This window comes from Mesoplodon mirus (assembly GCF_964341445.2).
Source record: "Mesoplodon mirus genome assembly, chromosome: 11".
Lineage (NCBI taxonomy): Eukaryota > Metazoa > Chordata > Mammalia > Artiodactyla > Ziphiidae > Mesoplodon > Mesoplodon mirus.
This window is the reverse complement of record NC_138987.1, coordinates 20,276,456-20,296,869: the sequence shown is the minus strand read 5'-3', so window position 1 is coordinate 20,296,869 and position 20,414 is coordinate 20,276,456. Positions and strand designations below refer to the sequence as shown.

General features: G+C 37.9%; 1 protein-coding gene across 6 annotated transcripts in view; it reads right to left on the bottom strand.

Moving 5' to 3' along the window:
• Window positions 1-301: 301 nt before the first annotated feature.
• Window positions 302-20,414, bottom strand: part of VEZT (vezatin, adherens junctions transmembrane protein) — a gene marked incomplete at its 3' end in the record, with an annotated part of 74,492 nt that continues 54,379 nt past the window's right edge. For 5 of the 6 annotated variants that reach the window (XM_082634683.1, XM_082634679.1, XM_082634680.1 and 2 more), the window contains 5 exons: window positions 13,434-13,765; window positions 10,930-11,123; window positions 6,238-6,335; window positions 4,391-4,598; window positions 302-816 (listed from right to left, as the gene is read on the bottom strand). In XM_082634683.1, the coding sequence (XP_082490809.1) occupies window positions 302-816; window positions 4,391-4,598; window positions 6,238-6,335; window positions 10,930-11,123; window positions 13,434-13,765 (1,347 nt within the window). Of the gene's footprint in view, window positions 817-1,746; window positions 1,918-4,390; window positions 4,599-6,237; window positions 6,336-10,929; window positions 11,124-13,433; window positions 13,766-20,414 lie in introns of those variants that run through there. The other variant, XM_082634682.1, reaches the window with a different exon arrangement.

Here is a 20,414-nt window from a genome sequence, read left to right as displayed (position 1 = left end):
TTATTATTAAAGATACTCAAAGAATTTCCAAGATCAATCAGTTGTGCTGAAAATAAAATAGCAGTTTATTCAAAAGAGGCCTTACCTTTCTCTTATTTTCCTAAAAGATCTGCCATTTACAGGTCAACTACTATTTTCAGATCAGCTGTTCAAACCAGGGTTCTTCCTGTAAATTCACATCTTAGCATTAAATATAGTAAACTTACACTCATTTTCCCTTTCCAGCGGAATATCTAGTCTTGAAGTTAAAACACTTTCACAAAAAAGAACAATTTAAAATCCTTAATGGAAATCTTGGTTCTTACTTTTCTTCTACCTCATTTTCATTTTCTTGCATTATTTGTTCTTCTTCCTCATCACCAAAAGTCTGTTCCTGCATGGTAGTAAAGGAGAGAGATCTAGCAGCCACTTCTGCAGCAAGGCCAGCAGTGAAGGTAAAATCCGGTGACAGCTGTAGCTGTGACAGCCTCTGCTTGATGGAGGGCGGCAATGAGGCCCCGTGGATTGGGTGGGCAGGGGCCAGGCCACCTGCATCAGCCTGCTGGGACTCATCTTCCCTCTCACATTGGTAATACACTCTTTCTTCAGCTCCTTGGAGGAAGACTTCATTTGCAGAATTGTCTTTATTTTTACCATCTAGAGGGTATTCACATAAATACTCAGTCCTATTACTTATTTCATTGTCGGTTGTAGAGGGTTTATTATTTTCCTCTTCAGTATCATTTTTACAAACTTTCCCCATATCTGAATCCACTGATGGTTCTGAATTACTTATGGGTTCCACTGGGTCTACAGGACACAAGGATTTCAACACAGCTTCAAAGGAAAAAAACAAAGAAAGAAAGAAAGAAAAGAAAGAAAGGAAGAAAGAAAGAAAATAACTAAAAACCCAGCAATGATTTAAACTTTAATTTAAACTCCCAGTAGTTTTTTCTTATAAAGAACAATAAATAAATAAAAGCTAAATAAAACTTGCCAGTAAATCAATGTAAATTTATAAAACCAGAGAACTTTATAAGAGATAAAATGCCTAAGATATGAAATGAGATGGGGTTTTGATGAATATTTTACAACACCTCACATATCTCTTATTCAAAATATTAAAGCAGTGGTTCTCAAGGTGTGGCCCTTGAACCAATAGCATCAGTCAGCATCACCTAGGAATTTGGTAGAAATTCACATTCTTCGGCTCCATCCCACACCTACTGAACTGGAAACTGAGTGAGGACTGGCTATGTTTTACAAGCCCTCCACTGGATTCTGATGCACACTAAAGTTTGAGAACCACTGTACTAAAGAATAAGCAGCATGGTTTTCACTAGTAGTATGTCAGATAAAACACCTAACAGTAATCCAGGTAATCATCCTATCATCAACACATATATATTTACAAGTTAAAACAGCATGGGAAAAAAAATGCAACATACAATTCAACTCACTTGCCAACCACCTAACAAGACCCTGATGAAAATAAAGGCAAAACTTGTACACATTTTGTAATGCCACAGAAAAATATAAAATTAAATAAAACCTGCATTCCAGATCAACTACTGTACAAAGCGTAATACATAAATATTATATCCATACGGCAGAAGTTGTCCTTTCAAGGAAAATGAAGTTTTATTTAGCCCCTCTTGATGTTAGTAGGCAGTGGGTTGCTTGCTAGGCAGTCTCTCCTCCCATTATGAGGGGTTAGTACAATACAATATGTTATGAAGCATGACGGAAGAAAAAAAAAAGCACGTCTTGAAGATCTGGCGTTTATTTAAAAAATAATTTTGTAAAACATGTCCATTTCCAAGAAACAGGTCCCTAAGCTGCAGTAACTCCACTAGAGAAGCAGCAACAACAGAAAAAAATGGCCACAGCAGGTTCCAGTGTAGAATTTCCCTCTCTAATTCCATTCGGACTTTACCCCTGTAGGCAGAGACGAAAACAACTCTGGAAGATGTACTGAAATTTTTCATGGGCAAAGCATTTTAAGGTTTTAGCTTTTTATTTCTTTTCACAAACTAAATTAGCATTATTGCCTTTTCAAATGTAAACTATGGAAAACACATACCTGAAAAAGAGATACATTTCTCTCATCATTATATCTTTACCCATACTGTCAAGAAGATAATTTTAAAGCCACATGAAGAAAATACTAAACAATAAAAAAGGATGTAAGTTCACATACAATGTTATTTTCAGATTTCATGTACAGTGTTAGTCTATAAATCTGCTAATTAATTCTTAAAGAATGCAACATATATTAGAAGTTGATTGATATTCCTGATTATTGTTAATTAAATGGGGGCAGGTAATCTGTATAATGCACCAATTGTTAACTCTGGGTTAGAATATAAACCTCCAGGAGTATGGGGATTTTGTCTCTCGATCTATGTGCTAGGGATACAGCAGTAAACAGTATCTTAATATCTACTTGTTGAGTGAGTAATTTACTAAATGAATACTGTGGGGGATAATAAAGCCCCTATTTAAGACCAATTTAATTATAGACACAAAACAAATTGAATGCATAGGAAACAACAGTGTCTAAAATATAATACTCTTAATCTCTGGTTTATGTAGGCCATAAATATATAGACAAGCAAGTTCAGGAACTCTGTTTTTACTGCTGCTTCTGGGAAGTTCTTCATCTACTACATGTTTTGCTGCTCAAGATGTCCTTTCATTTCACTAGAGTGCCCCCAGGTGTGAGGGTCTGTAGTGGTAGGAGAGGTGGAAGGACTGGAGCAGTAAGAGGGGGATGCATGGAGGAGAGACTGGTGGAGAGGACAGCATTCCTGGTAAAGGGATCACCATATATGTTTTTCATTAACAAAAACAGCAATCATCGTCTAATTAGATAGATATAAGTAGAGGAAGATATCTATGTTAGAAATAGTGGGGAATATAATTGGATATGATGAACTCATGATGGAGAGGCTTGAAACCAGGAAAAGGAGTTTAGATTCAATACAATTAGAAAGGGGGAACCACCACAGGTTTTTAAGATAGAGAGCTATTATCAGTGTGCTGTTTGAGAAAAATCTAAGTAGCTTTCAAGGAGAGATATAAGCTATCCTAAAAACTTAGAAGCCATTTTCTAAGAATAGCTTAGAAGAAAAAGGTATTGAAAATGCAAGTCAACTAAGAGGCTATCAAAATATACGACCATAATCTTATAAGGACCTGGGCTACAAAGGGGACCAATGGGAAGAAAGAAGGATAAAATCAAGAACTGGGGGTTTCCCTGGTGGCGCAGTGGCTAAGAATCCGCCTGCCAATGTAGGGGACACGGGTTCGAGCCCTGGTCTGGGAAGATCCCACATGCCACGGAGCAGCTAAGCCTGTGCTCCACAACTACTGAGCCTGTGCTCTAGAGCTCACGAGCCACAACTACTGAAGCCCGTGCACCTAGAGCCCGTACTCTGCAACAACAGAAGCCACTGCAATGAGAAGTCTGCTCACCGCGACTAGAGAAAGGCTGCATGTGGCAACGAAGATCCAACACAGCCAAAAATAAATAAATTTAAAAAAAAATCAAGAAGTGTACATCTGGACAAGGGAGGATGGTAGGGCTCCTAAGAGAAGAAAAGAGAACGATGAGGAACCTTCCAGAGTATAGGTAATCTATATACTTCTAGTGAAAAAGAGAAAAGGAAGAGAAGGCAGTTGATTCTGAGGCTCCACATACTCTAAAATGGAAGGGAAGTCCCACTCTACCTTCTTAGAAATCCATAGGAATTAATTCCTAATTACGAATTAGCTAGTTTGATATTGTCAAGTACTAAGCTTCCCCTCTTTCCCTTTCCTGCCTCCCATGAAGTTCGACTAAAGAAAAGATGGGTGGTTAACATAAAGAAGTTTAAGGGTAATCTTAGGTACTACCAGTCATCCAACTTTGTCCGAATCCAAGTATGGAGACAGCGTGCACAGAAGCATCTCTGCTTCCCATCTACTAAAGTGCTCAGATCAATTAAGTAACCTAATGATATAGTTAAGGCCCTAGGTTTTAACTCATTTGTTTTAATAGTGAACGTAGTTATTAATTTTGTGTTTTATTAAAGTAATTATAAAATCAACATAGGACAGAGTTTAGAATCTCAAATTCACTAAATTTGAAAACACATCAATTTATTCACAACTCACTACCCATTTCAAAACAAATTTAGTAAAAAAAATCAACCGATGAAAAAGTCAAATTTCGTATTCCCAATCTGATTATATACTCACTCTTTTAGTGATCAAATTAATTTTGTGTCTAGAAGAAAAAGTACTATACTTACTGGTGGATCCCTAAAATTAAAACCATAAGAATTCTATACCTAAAATAAGATTTATAGTTCAAGAAAAAAGAATCCCTTACATTGAAATAACGTTTTACTCTGAAGTCAGTGCTTACCATGATCACTAAACAGAAGTTGCTTCCACTTCTGCCTTTCTGCCTCTGATGCTTTAAATCCCAGCACAGATTTTAGTTCTTGGAGTACCCTCTTGGATTCTTCATGCTCACGCTCCTGTCTCTCTCTGTCTTCTTGAGACAAGTAACAAAAATCATCCTTTCTGAAATCACTGTCCATATCAATATCATCTACATAAGCTTCTAACTCCTGAAAATGAATAAAAGAAAAAGCACTGTACTTCAAGAGGACAATTTTCTAGTAGCATTCATTTACTTGCACCTATTGATCTCCAAGATTAAAAAAAATGAGGACTCCCGGCACAGGTCATTAAAGCACAGCTGGGCGAACAAAGCAAACATAGATAAATTGAAATCTTAAAAAAACTTACCTGATATGAAAAGGGTTGTGGATAAGAAGTTTAACAACTTCGATTGTTATTTTTCTACTCTGATACCATTCTATAGATCTAGTCAAGATTACAGCTTTAGCTTTGTTAAAACCAATCAAAATTAGCAGGGCTGCTGGTTTGGGGAGGTGGTCAGGTATGTTAGTCTTCTTTGGTAGACATTTGTGGTTCTTTCTGACTTCCCAGGAAGTTTGAACACTATTGCTAGGATTGGGGAACACCTCATCTTATGGTTCTCCTTATCTCTAAGGGAGAGGGTAGGATCCTTGCTTACTCAGCTTTCCTTGCAGTTATGGTTAAGGAAAATGAGTTGAGATCCTCTAATCGGTTGTACCTGGATCAGATCTGATTCAGAAGTTTGTTATAAAAGAAATAGGCATACTACCAAATGTAAAATAGATAGCTAGTGGGAAGCAGCCGCATAGCACAGGGAGATCAGCTTGGTGCTTTGCGACCACCTAGAGGGGTGGGATAGGGAGGGAGGGAGGGAGATGCAAGAGGGAGGAGATATGAGGATATATGTATAGCTGATTCACTTTGTTATAAAGCAGAGACTAACACATCATTGTAAAGCAATTATACTCCAATAAAGATGTTAAAAAAAAAAAAAAGAAAAAGAAATAGGCATTTTGAGGAATCCATTTGGCAAGGATGGTGGCAGATCAAGTTTCCAGAGGTAGAGGTTCTGAAGATAGTTTTCATTATTCAACATTGATGGAGCAAGTGGCAACATCTGCACCCAGTGACTTAGCAGTGATGTTGCCACTGGAACAGTTCTTTTGAGTGATTTTGGCTGTTTACCCCAGCCTGCTTCAAGCCTGATTATCTGGACCTCTGAAATATTCTGTCAGCTATGTAATGTTTTTAAACAAATTTCTTGTAGGTTTAACTAAGTAGGGTTGGTTTCCCTTTGCAATTAAGAATACTGAATAGACAGTATGACCTAAGGAAAAGAAGCCTTCTTCAGAATGAGCAATCTGTTGTCAACAACACAATCATTTAAAAAAGTGTTTTATAAAAAAGCATATAACATACATACATGCAGCCAAATGCACAAATCTTAAATGTACAGGACTTTTACATAGGCACAGGTACTGGTAAACCACCACTCTGATCAAGATAAAAACATTTCCAGCATCCCAGAAGGTACCTTTGCTAATGCACTAATTTTTAATGCATTTCATCATTTTTGAGTATTTAAAAAATGGACAATTAGATATAAACAGGAAAATGTGTGGGTAGATTCAATGGATCCAAATGCAAGGCACTAAGAACTAATGATATGACATAAATTCAATACATTGTATTGTGATTTTGAAGTTCATTAGAAATATAAATTCAACAACTTACGTGAACTTATCCATGTCACTTACGGAGAAAGGTAGGTAAGTTATGTACGTGAAACTCTTTAGGGGAAAAAAAAGCAATTTTCACCCTTACCTGCTCCTCAGGGATTGGATCCTTGTCTGCAATGTGTAGAGGAGGCATCAAAGGTCCCACAGCACAGTGTGGGTTTTCACACGCCATTTCAGGTTGGCCTTAAAAAGAAACACAGAAATGAGTGAGCATCTATGAAAGTGAACAAGAGTAATATCTATAGATTTACAATTTAAGTTAAACTCTTGGAGAAGAAAAACCTGTTTTTTCTCTCCCTTTTTCACCTTACCATAGTATCTGGCACACAGTAGGTACTCTAAATACTCGCTGAACAATCAACTTTGTTCATGGCACAGAAACAGGCTCAAGACAGACCCACTGTTCCCTACAAAAAACGAACTTTGATCTTGTACTTCGCTTATACTATTTTTATTCTCAGGAGAAGTTAGGATTGGAAATGAGTTTCACAAGTAAACAGATTGAAAAGATCACCCAGATGAGCTTAACTTTAATTATTTAAAATTGGTGTCTGGCATCTAATCTCAGGGTTACTTAGCCTCATGTCCAGCTCTCTCTCTTTTCTCAAGAAGCAGGGGTTAAGCCTCTAGGTTTTTACCTTTCAAGAGTAATGATAGATACATGGTTGGGAACAGAGTTGGGGGGACTCTCAGCTGGCATGGGCTGGTGTGGTCAAAGCAAGCTAGGCTGGGGTGGGAAGAACCTTCAGTAGGTGTGAATCAGCAGAAATGTGACTTAGCCCACAGCAGCAGGCGATTGGTTACATACAAAAGATTGAGTAAATAAGTAAATATATTGAAACTAATGACAGCCAAGCTTCTCATAATCACAAAAGGGAGGAACAAATATAGAGGGGGGAAGGCCAGAATAAACTATGTGGTATTAGAATTGAATTGGAGGTATTGTTATGAACTCATGGCTTACAACATATATGGACAGACAGATACAGAAATAGAGATGGAGTGTATACATGTATATACACAGATGTATTTCACAGCTCTGTACACTGAGAAGTGGTAAAAGAAGTAACATCCCAGTAGCACCTCGATCTTGGTTTCTAAATATCATTTTCCATTAAAAGGAATGAGGGCTTCTTGGAGACAAGGCTGATGTTATGGCTGGAGGCAGGGAAAGTATGAGACAAAGTGAAGAAGTGCTCAAAGAATGATGGTGACACGAATCACCTTGAATGGGCTCCCTCTGGTCAAACTTTGGACAACCTGGACAACAAACAATATAACATAAAAGTAACAAACTACGACCTACTGAATAAAATAAAAATCCATATATCCACACTGATATAAATAAGTAAATAAGTGGAAAGGGGGGGATGCTTAACCTTATAATAGAGTGTCAACTAGTAAGTGTAAATGGAAAATGGAAGTAGAAAATTACCATTTGGCAACCATCACAGTAATACCCAATTCAAGCAGGAACTATCAATGGATGCTAAAACTGGTGGGTGAAAACATTTTAAGCTAATTTATTTTATTCACTCATAAAATTCACTCTTTTTTGTATATACAATTTTAGGAGTTTAGACAAATTAGAGTCATGTAATCACCTCTACCACCACAATCATGATACAGAATAGTTCTATGACGTCACAACATTTACTTATGCTGCCTCTTTATACCCTATTCCTCCCTCCATATCCAACTCCTAGTAACCATTGATACGTTTCCTGTTCCTATTAAATTCTATCATTTTCAGAATGTCATATACATGGAATCATACAGTATGTAGTGATTTGAGTCTGTCCTCTTCTGATTAGCATTGTGCATCTTCCATCTTATTAATGTATCAGTAGTTCACTTCTTTTTTATTTGAGTAGTATTCCATCGTATGGGTGGATACAATGGCTTACCTATTCATCAGCTGAAGGAGCCTTGGGCTATTTCCTGACTTTGATGGCATACTACGGGTATGTAAAAGAATGTCTGTTTTTCAAAAATGTGAACAGAAGTATTTAGGGGTAATGGGGTTTCATGTCTGTATCTTACTCTCAAATGGTTCAGAATAATACCACCAAAAGAATTTATAGACAGATACACAGATAAAACAAATGTGGTAGAACGTCAACAACTGGGGAATCTGGATGAACGGTACTTAGAATTATTATTCTCGTGATATTCCTATAATTTTGAAATAACTAAAAAAAAAGATATGGCTAACTAAAAGCACCTGCTGCTTAAAAAAATTCAAACGAACAGTTTTGGGGTTTTTTTTTGTGTGTGTGTGTGGTACGTGGGCCTCTCACTGCTGTGGCCTCTCCCGTTGCGGAGCACAGGCTCCGGATGCACAGGGCCAGCGGCCATGGCTCACGGGCCCAGTCGCTCCGCGGCATGTGGGATCTTCCCGGACCGGGGCACGAACCCATGTTCCCTGCATCGGCAGGCGGACTCTCAACCACTGCGCCACCAGGGAAGCCCCAAACGAACAGTTTTATTTCAGGTTGTGTAGCCAAGGCTACTATGGGCATTTTAGTGAGAAAAGTTTGTGAATACTTGTATCTTACTTCATGTCATTATCACCTATGAGCAAAAGCCACATATACAGAGGACATCACGAAATGGCTTATCATCTGCCCAATGATTTGGAGACAATTTTAACAATCATGTTTGAGTGACTAAGATTCAACATCTCAGAGTATGCTAAGGGAGGGGTGAATGAGATGCATCTTTTAACACCCAGTGGTCTTCTAAATGTTTCTATTTATGGAAAATACACTTAAAAGCTCTAGAGTCGTATCAAAAAGTTTAATATGTATACATATTTGCACATACTAAAAATTCTTGGCAAAGTTATCCTTTGGAGAAAATTATTCACCATTTACATTTGAGATATAAAGGAAATCTATTGGTAATATATCGGTAATTAGCTTGTTAACATTTCCTTTGAAAGAAGTTAATACTTTTACTATCTAAGGACTTACTCAGTTTGTTTAAGACATTAAACAAAGTATTACAGATCTAGCTGTAAACAAAACAATGACTAACAGGATGATAAAGCATTACTCACCTTTGGCAGCAATACAATTTCTATACATAAATCTGATTAACCTCATAATAAGGTTCCAAGGGATAAACATGGTATTGACTTGTAGCATAAGTTTAAAGATTAATATGTCAACCATTTACAATGGAATTAGTGAAATTAGTAAAAACAAGTATAAAATCTGGATGCAAAGGAAAGCAGTTTTGCCGAAAGTTTCAAGACTGCCTTTTTACCTAGGAGTACAAGGCACTCCGATGCTCCTATTAAATAATGGCACATTTTAATACATTTTCTTTTTTTTAACATCTTTATTGGAGTATAATTGCTTTACAATGGTGTGTTAGTTTCTGCTGTATAACAAAGTGAATCACCTATATGCATACGTATAACCCCATATACCCTCCCTCTTGCGTCTCCCTCCCACCCTCCTTATCCCACCCCTGTAGGTGGTCGCAAAGCACCGAGCTCTTCTCCCTGTGCTATGCAGCTGCTTCCCACTAGCTATCTCTTTTACATTTGGTAGTGTATGTCAATGTTACTCTCTCACCTCGTCCCAGCTTACCCTGCCCCCTCCCCATGTCCTCAAGTCCATTCTCTAGTCTGTGTCTTTATTCCTGTCCTGCCCCTATGTTCATCAGAACCTTTTTTTTTTTAGATTCCATATATACGTGTTAGCATATGGTATTTGTTTTTCCCTTTCTGACTTACTTCACTTTGTATGACAGACTCTAGGTCCATCCACCTCACTACAAATAACTCAGTTTCGTTTCTTTTTATGGCTGAGGAATATTCCATTGTATATATGTGCCACATCTTCTTTATCCATTCATCTGTCGATGGACACTTAGGTTACTTCCATGTCCTGGCTATTGTAAATAGAGCTGCAATGAACATGGTGGTACATGACTCTTTTTGAATTATGGTTTTCTCAGGGTATATGCCCAGTAGTGGGATTGCTGGGTCATATGGTGGTTCTATTTTTAGCTTTTTAAGGAAGCTCTATACTGTTCTCCATAGTGGCTGTATCAATTTACATTCCCACCAACAGACAGCACTTAATACATTTTAGATCCTTAATAACAAATATGCAGTACCAGCTAACATAGCATTTGTATACTATTTTTTTTTTTTTCTTTTTTTTTGCGGTACGCGAGCCTCTCACTGCTGTGGCCTCTCCCGCTGCGGAGCACAGGCTCCAGACGCGCAGGCTCGGCGGCCATGGCTCACGGGCCCAGCCGCTCCACGGCATGTGGGATCTTCCCGGACTGGGGCACGAACCCGTGTCCCCTGCATAGGCAGGCGGACTCTCAACCATTGCACCACCAGGGAAGCCCTTGTATACTATTTTTAAATGACTGAAGTATTTTATCTTAAAAGTAGACTCAATTTCTGGCCCCTGACTACCAAACTCATTATTACCCTAACTGGAAAAGAGTTTCTGGAAGTCCTAATAATGGAATAATACTATTAAAATCTATTTGTTTAATTAAATTTTTAAAAAAGGAGGTATATGATTCAGGGAACTTTCAAAGCATATTCATTTTTTATTTACAAAAATAAGAGCCAAGACTTTATATTCAGTGTCAATTTGTACATATAAATTTAACTTTTTTTTAGTAAACTAAGTAATTTTGTCAAGTCAGTTTCATCACATAGATAAGAAGTACACCTAATAAAATTTTACCAGAGAAGAATAAGCATATCTGATAAGGGTACGCAAAAGAACTCTCTCATACGTACCTTTTTTATCTGTGTTTCTTCGTAGCAACTTGTCCACTTGAGAAATGGCCTCTTCCCAGCAATTGTTGCTCGCTTGAACATGGGGCTGAATCAACTTTAATTTCTGTTCTAAGATTTGATAAGCTTCTGACACTAGTTCTTGTGTTTCTTTAGTACAAACAAGCTTTTCAAGTTCATCTTCAAAAATTATTACCCTGAGTAATAAAGAAAAACAGCAACAGATTTCTAAACTATGAACTGAAATGTATAATTCGCAAGGTTGATTTAAGAAATAAGTTTATAAAATGAAAAAAGCTCTGGACGTGGAAGGTGGTGATGGTTGCACAACAATATGTATGTAGTTAATGCCACTTAACTGTATGCTTAAAAATGGTTAAATGGTAAATTTTATGTTATGTGCATTTTACCACAATTTTTAAAAAAGCTTATAGAGTATTCATACATTTATTCAACAAGTATTTCTTGCATACATACCAGGCATTTTACAAACTGAAAGGATAAATTAAACCCATTTCCTACTTATAAGAAACTTAAACCAAACCAGGGAAATTATACATATATAATACAATATCATAAAAAATTAAAATTAACATTTTATTTCCATTCCAAATTAGGTCTAGAGAGTTGAAGAAACTTGCCCAGGTCATAGAGCTGGTAAGCTGTGAAGCTGGGCTAAATCCAGGCACAAAATGACTGAGAGATAAAGACAGGCTTGTAAGAATTCAGAAGAGGGGGAAGTTACTACAGCTATGGGTACAGATAGGGAACAGCTAAGGAGGAGGTACTTCTGAGGCAGCACTGAAAGGATGGATAAAATCGGAGCATGTACAGAAGACGAGGAAAGTCATTCTAGATGGTACATGGGGAAAGGCATTTATACAGTTTGGCCGGACTGAAGGAAAGAAGTGAGAAATAAAGACAGAAAGCAGCCTGTAGTCAGGTTATGGCAAATCCTTTCTGTAGAATGTTTTATACAGACTTTAGTCTAAGCTGTTATAGTCCAAAATCAGTGAAAATTTTCAGATAAGAAAGCATATATATGCCTCAGAAACATTAATCTTGCATCTAGAGGCTAGGAGAACAGTTAAAGGGTTAATGTCCTAGGGTAGGCAAGTGAGAGTGGGAATAGCAAAGGGGACAAGCGAGAGGGAGGGATGAAACACAAAATTTTTTAGATAACACTTTTAAAAGTTGTGTGTGGCAGTGCTGAAGAGCAAATCAGATATGATGGTTTGTGACTGGTTTGCTCTCTAGTGAAAGTATTTCGAAAGGTGACATGTAGCATACATAGAATATTTCATTTTTAAATAGGAAACATACTTCCCACGCATCATTCATAATCCCTGACCAAGGTACAAAGCCCTTCTTTATCATTTTCATGTCCATCCAGTGTAGCACTCCTCCTTCTCGAGCCACCTTCCCTCACGCTAATGCATTCCATTGCGCCCTGTGTATTTCTGATTCTATTGCCAAACATTAATTCTTTATAGACCCTGGCTTTGCCTAACACACCCTTTCCACTGAAATCTTTTTGTCCTCTCATGATGATCCAACTCTTGCCACCCACTCAAGTGGAGATTGCCTTATCTCCCATATTTCCTGTGGGAGACAGGGTTTTCTTAGAACGGCAGCAACAGACCACTGGAACGCCCCTGCCTCACAGGTTCTTAGTTTTACCCTATGCTGCGATCTTTACATCAAACGTAAATACCTATCTCAGACCTTGAACCGATGGGTAAAAACTTCTCTTCTTAAAATGTCTTTCTGAACTTAATTTCCTATCCTTGTACATCACCAGCTTCTTCACTCCAGTAAATTAGCTTTTTGATTTTACTGAGACTTCAAGTCCTTTTGACCCATTTTCTTATCTTACAAAATCAATTGTTGCCCTCCCCCTTCTACTTCTTGCCTGGTATCCAGGGTCAAGTACATCAACTACAGTCTTCTCATCTCATTAAATTCCTATGACCTTCCCCTGATTACAACATGAACCCAATCATTCATTTGATCCAGTCCTATACTATGAGTATCTGTTACAGAAAAATTTCACTGAAATGACTGGACCCTACATTTCACTAAGGTGGAGTATCAAAGTAGAAGATCAACAAATATAAACTATGGATTCTACATTTTTATTATTCAGCTGGGGCCAAAAAACTTGTTGTATGCTATAGAAAAATGTCCAAACCTGCTCTGATTTATTCAGAAAAACAGCAATATTTTTCTCATCAACTGTATGTAATAATACTTCTATGCTTTTGTCCTATCTTTCTAGGTTTTCTGTTGACATCAGGTAAAGTAAAAACTATAAATGGCTCCCCCAAATTACAGTACTTACAAATCACTGTTTGTCTGCTACATTTGTACCTTTAAACCATCGTTTAGGCTGCATGTCTCAATTTTGCTGCTGCTTTTTAGCTAGGACACAAGCCAACAACCACAATGGCACAAGACTGAAGCTTGCTAATCATGGGGACATTTCCTTACATGCCTTCTAAACTTACTCATTCAGTAATGCTTTCAGATGGAGCTGCAAGCTGCGTACTGCTGTGTGAACATTATTCAGTTCTCTTGACTTCTGCTGAGTTTTGGATAAACGCTGGGGTACTGACTGGTGCTGAGTTTCAAAGTACCGATAGAACTCATAGCTGCGCTTAAGCTCTTCCAAACAGGCAGAATGAGCATGAGGTAGACCTTGAGTCACATCAGATAGAATATGATGAGGCAAAAGTGCTGGAGTAAGTAAGGGCCCAGGAGGTGAATTAGCCGTAGAAAGTAACAGGGCTAACCGCCTGAAGAACTCTGAACTCTGTGCCACCCAGAGTTGGAACAAAACCTAAAAAAAGCAACAACAAGAAAAAGGACTAGATCAATAAAAAATATTGGTCAACATTCAAAACAACAAAACAAACTACAGATTTGTTTATCTTAACTTCTGGTTTAAACTTTTCACTTTATTCTAAGTAACGAATATAGCTGAGTTTGAACTAACTCTAAGAGTAGCCAAGAATGTTACGTCAAATTATATAGTCATGGCACATGGGAACTTCTGATCATAATATAGCAGCTAATACCAGTATTTTTTTTTTGCGGTACGCGGGCCTCTCACTGTTGTGGCCTCTCCCGTTGCGGAGCACAGGCTCCGGACGCGCAGGCTCAGCAGCCATGGCTCACGGGCCCAGCTGCTCCGGGGCATGTGGGATCTTCCCGGACCGGGGCACGAAGCCGCGTCCCCTGCATCAGCAGGCGGACTCTCAACCACTGCGCCACCAGGGAAGCCCGTCCAGTATATAATTTAGTACAGTTCTGTCCTAAAAGAGAAATGCTGGTGGAATGAGACACAGCTAATTAGAAATGAATGTTCTTTGATGAATTATTTTAAAAATGTACACAAAGGAGAAAAGGAGACAACAGGAATGATGGACCTACATAAGTCCAAAGAAACGACTCATTGATGGAGCCGGAGTTTGGGCTTCAAACTATGCCATTATGTTGGCCTAGGAAGTAGCTAAGAAAAAATATAAAAATCAGTCCCAGAGTGATCTTACTCAGGAATGTCTGGCATGAGAAACTACAACACACATTCTCGAAAGACACACCCTGAGTCTGGCAGCAAAGGATTCCTCCAGATAGTACTATTCAAGAGGACATCAAACAAACAAATACAATCTAGTCTGAACAGGAGTTAGCAGACAATAAAAAGAGGATAATTTACCACTCTGGATAATTTAGATTTCAATTTTTTATAACCATGAAAATGGACATTATTTAAACTGTTTTATTAAATGAATTTTAAAATTATGCAAATAATGAATTAAGATAATTTAATGTAAACTTATTTTATTATTAACTCATTTTTTTTTAATGAGCAAGGCCAAAATTCTAAATCACTGAAGATACACTATCTAGGGATTCTTAAATATAAATACAAGGTATCTCACAAGTCTTCTTATTTAACCATTAAATTTTGTTACTAAAATGATTTTCTTTATCCTTTATTTTTTAATTCACCAAATATTTCTTGAGCACCTATGATGGGCCAGGCAGTACTCTAGGTGCTGATAATACAGCAGAGAACAAAAGTGAAAAATATCCCTGCCCTGATGAAGTTTACATTCAAGTAGGGGGAGTAATAGATATTAACAAGTAAAATAAGTTTCTTGTCTGATGGGGTATGGGGAAAATACAGCAGAGAAGGGGAACAGCAAATGTGGGTTTGTGTGTGTATATGTGAGGGGAAGAAGAGGGAGAGAGAAGCAAAGGGAAGGAGGGGTAGCTAGGAGGGTCTCTAAATTCATCTGGAGGAACTGAGCCACCATGAGGAAAGAGTTCCAGGGAGCAGAAGGTTCAAGTGCAAAGTCCTGTAGTAGGAGTATACTTGGCACATGAAGGATTCTAAGCAGAAGAGTAATATTATCTGAGTTAAGCTTTAACAAGATCATCCTGTGTTGACAGATCATAGGGAGGTGAGCACAAGTGAAGACAGTTAGGAGGTTACTGCAATAATCCAGGTGGGAGTTAACATGGTAGCTCATACCATAGTGGTTCGTGGTAAGAGGTAAGCAGCGGTGAGAAAACTGACAGAATCTCTTGACAGACTGTTTATGAGTAAAGGTGTTAACAAAGATGATTCCAGAGTTTCAGACCATAGCAATTAAAAAATCAAGTTGGCATAGGTTACTGCCATTTTAAAAAAGACAAATTTATTATCTAATCACTGCCATATTATACAATTAAACCAAAACTCAGAAATACACATTTTTTTCTGTTTGTTCTTTGAATAAGCGAAGCCGCTCTGGATGAGGGGATAACCACAGTTTATGGGCAATTAGGAAATTTTGATTTAAAGCATTTTCAGGGAATTCCCTGACAGTCCAGTAGTTAGGACTCGGTGCTTTCACTGCTATGGCCCAGTTTCGATCCCTGGTCAGGGAACTAAGATCCTGCAAGATGCGCAGCATGGCAAAAAAAAAAGTATTTTCACAAAATGCAGATTTGTTTTTTAAAGCAGGAAATACACTCTTTATAATAATAACAATTTTATAAAAAAAACTAGTTAAAGTTTTAAACTAAGAAAAAAAGAGGGATAAGGACTCTGTACTAGATATTTCACGTCTCTCCTCAGGATGCAATTAGGAAGTTTCTTTCCTTTTCAAAGATGCAGCACTTGCAATTCCTAAGTTCTCCTGAGGAAGATATGTGAACAATTAAAAAAAAAACAACCCCAAAATGTATTTTCTTTAGAGGACACAATGAAGATTACAAAGGAAAACAAGAGGCCCCGATTTATTTGTAAACCATCTTTCACTACATTTTTTAAAAAGCTTTAGTTAGTGTTGCTCTTTTAAGAAAGAATTTTAAAATTTAACTTACAAAATCCATTTTAAAATTCTTTATCTGGATATAATGCCAACTGTACAAGGTGGCACTACACAGTTTTTGAACATTCCAGGGATTTTCAGCAGTTTATAAACTCTGTAAATCTCAAGATAGGCTTCTTTTGGAGTCTGATATTCCTGGTAACAATGCAACATAATCATCAGGTTTAGTTATAGATTAGTTATATGTTAAAATAAAGCAGAATTAAAATACTAAAGTTTGTCTGACTTGTAAAATACTATGGGTGAGCAGAAAGGATCCAGCTACAACCAGTACCATTCGTGATGGAGTAGAGAGAGAATGAGCGAACAAGTCCCACAGTTTAGAGTAGGTCGTGTCAGATGCAATTTAAAAAAACAGCTAACATTTATTAACCACTTACTCTCTCCCAGGTATTGGACTGGCAAATATTTAATCCTTTAGTGATCAGCATTATGGTTATTTCATTTTATAAACGCAGAAACAATGACTTGCTCAAGTCCACATTAGCAGTCAGGTGAGAGTCAAACCTAGAAAGTCTGACTCCAGGAGGCCCACTGTTTCTTTCTGCTGCCTGTACTTTGGCCAAAATATAATCCAGGATTTAACAAGCTTTTTAAAAAGCATAAAGAAATAGGGAAATCACTGAGACAACTTGATGAGTAAACAAAAATATAAGTTAAAAGGGAAATTAAGAAATATGACCATAATTCTTTCTCCAAATCCTTCTTTTTTTCTTTTTTAAATTTATTTATTATTTTTTCTTTTTTCTTTTTTATTAGTTTCTGCTTTATAACAAAGTGAATCAGTTATACATATACATCTGTTCCCATATCCCTTCCCTCTTGTGTCTCCCTCCCTCCCGCCCTCCCTATCCCACCCCTCCAAATCCTTCTTAAAGAGTAACAGCTAGGGCTTCCCTGGTGGCACAGTGGTTGAGAGTCTGCCTGCCGATGCAGGGGACATAGGTTCGTGCCCCGGTCCGGGAAGATCCCACATGGGCCCGTCGCTGAGCCTGCACGTCCGGAGCCTGTGCTCCACAGCCTGGGAGGCCACAACAGTGAGAGGCCCGCATACCGCAAAAAAAAAAAAAGAGTAACAGCTATTACCATTTTGGGTTAACCATTATACAACAAGCCCTGTTGTAGGTATTTTGTATGTTTTCTCATTTAATCTAACACCTTGTAGGGCAGGTATGGTAACTCCTTTTTTTTTTTTGGTAACTCCTTTTTACAGATTAGGTAAATTCAAAGAACAACTCACTCAAGGTCAAATGACTAGTCAGTGTCAGGGCTAAAATATAAACCCATGTCTGCTCAATTCCAAAGTCCCTGCTTTTTCATCATTAAGAATCTCCCAAACTGTTCTTTGAAAATAACTTTATTTCCATCATAGAGTAAAGCATGGTCATGGTATTGAATTTGGAAGTAAATGGAATTACCTATAGTGCAACCACACTAAAGAGGAGCTATTGGTATATTAGTATTTTCTCATGGTCTTTTTCTAAACAGAGTTACTAAATATATATTTATGTATCCTGATTGTTTCACTGGTTTCTCCAAGTTTTTACAAAATCTTCATAAGCAAGTTGTAGCTGGTATACAATGGTTCACCATGTTGGACTTACTGTAATTCATGCAACTATTCCTCTACTGCTGCACATTTAGGCTGTGTTCCATTATTCACTATCATAAGCAAAGCTAATAAGCAACCTGGTATATAAAGCTTTAGTATATTTGAAATCATTTCCTTAAGAAAGACTTGCAGAAGTGGAATTACTGATTTAAAGCATATATCATTTTTAAGGCACTTTACATGTCAAACTGTATTCTGAAACGAACTTTAGGGAACTAAGGAAACCAGTAAGAAAACCATTGTAGCAGCCTCGGTAAGAATGATGGCGGCTGGGACTAGAATGGTGGGAAATGACATGAAAAAAAGTGAATGAGTTTAAAATGTATTTTGAAGGTGGAACCAACACAAAAATCTACTCATAGCTTATACGTGAAGGGTAAAAAGAGGGATAAGAAGGATAGTGCCCAGGTTTCTAGCTTAATAAGTTGTATGATGCCATTTATTAAGATGGGTTAGAATGAGGTTAAAAATAAATCAAGGCAAATTTCAAGTAACTGGAAAGAAAAACAAACAGGAGAACTAGAACTTTTATGTGGATCTGAAAATTTTAAAGATGTAAAAGTTTATACGGTTCAAAACAAAATGAATCTTGAAAAATATGCTGTTAACTACACTTGCACTGATTTCCATGGTATCAAGTGAAGTTAAAGGCTAGAAATAAAAAAATATCTAAGTGGAGTTTGCTAAATACTGAAAAGGAATTTAAAGACATTTGGCTTGACTTTTTAAAAATACTACTGGAATCTTACAATGCGTACAGTTAGTTTTTGTAAGATGCTTTAACTTATGTTTTTTCATGTTATTTTTTTCTACTACTAACTCCAAAGCAGTTCATTAAATGAATATACCATAAATCTCATTACCAAACTCAAATCACTGAATTTTTAAGTCATTTCGAAGATTTGCTGCTGTAGTAATATTATGAACATATATCTTTGATTACTTCCTGAGATGAATCTGTGAGCTTAAAATTGCTGGCGTAAAGGGTACATACCTTTGTGAAGACTGGTATTCACAGCTAAAGTGAAGCAGTTTATACTTTGACCACTGGTGTGAGGTCTCTCAGAATTTTCACTGACAATGAGTATTATCAACTTTCGATATCCTTGGCAAAATACTAGTAAGGCTGAAAATTTTTATCACATTTATTGGCCATTTCTGGTTTTTGTGAACTGGCAATTCACACACCTGACCTATCTTCAATAGGTTTCACATACCTTAGTGCTCTTTATGTAGAAAGAATTCAAGCCCTTTGTTTATAAATCACTGAAATTTTTTTCCTGAGCTTATTTACATTTAAAGTATACAGCATTTGGGGCTTCTCTGGTGGTGCAGTGGTTAAGAATCCGTCTGCCAATGCAGGGGACACAGGTTTGAGCCCTGGTCCGGGAAGATCCCACATGCCGCGGAGCAACAAAGCCCATGCACCACAACTACTGAGCCTGTGCTCTACAGCCCGCGAGCCACAACTACTGAGCCCATGTCCTGCAACTACTGAAACCCACGCACCTACAGCCCGTGCTCAGCAACAAGAGAAGCCACTGCAATGAGAAATGAGAAGCCTGTGCACCGCAATGAATAGTAGCCCCCCCTTGCCACAACTAGAGAAAGCCTGCATGCAGCACTGAAGACCCATGCAGCCATAAATAAATAAGTAAGTAAGTAAACAAACAAACAAAACAAAACAAAAAAAGAATCCATCTGCCAATGCAGGGAACACCGGTTCGAGCCCTGGTCCGGGAAGATCCCACGTGCCGCGGAGCAATGAAGCCCATGCGCCACAACTACTGAGCCTGTGCTCCAGAGCCCACAAGCCACAACTACTGAGCCCGCAAGCCTAGAGCCCGTGCTCCACAACAGGAGAAGCCACCACAGTGAGAAGCCCGCGCATCGCAACAAGGAGTAGCCCCCGCTTGCCGCAACTAGAGGAAGCCCACGTGCAGCAACGAAGACCCAACGCAGCCAAAAATAAATAAATAAATTTAAAAAATATATCTATATAGGGCTTCCCTGGTGGCGCAGTGGTTGAGAGTCCGCCTGCCGATGTAGGGGACGCGGGTTCGTGCCCCGATCCGGGAAGATCCCACATACCGCGGAGCGGCTGGGCCCATGAGCCATGGCCGCTGCGCCTGCGCGTCCGGAGCCTGTGCTCCACAACGGGAGAGGCCACAACAGTGAGAGGCCCACGTACCGCAAAAAAAAAAAAAAAAAAAAAAAAAAAAAATATATATATATAGCATTTAAAGTTTAGAAGTTTAATTCTTATGTAGTCAAATATATCCTTTTATGTGGTTTTTAAAATATGAAAAGATTCTTGTTCTATATAAGAATTTTGGAGATTTTCCAAGGAAAGATGCTGATCTTGTATGTTCTTTACCCATGTTTGTTGAAACAAATGGCTAGTAAATAAAATCACTCATATATTGGGTTCCTACTAAACTCATTTATCTTCAAACTCTAATTTAATACAAGAAATGCCTATAGTAAGAATT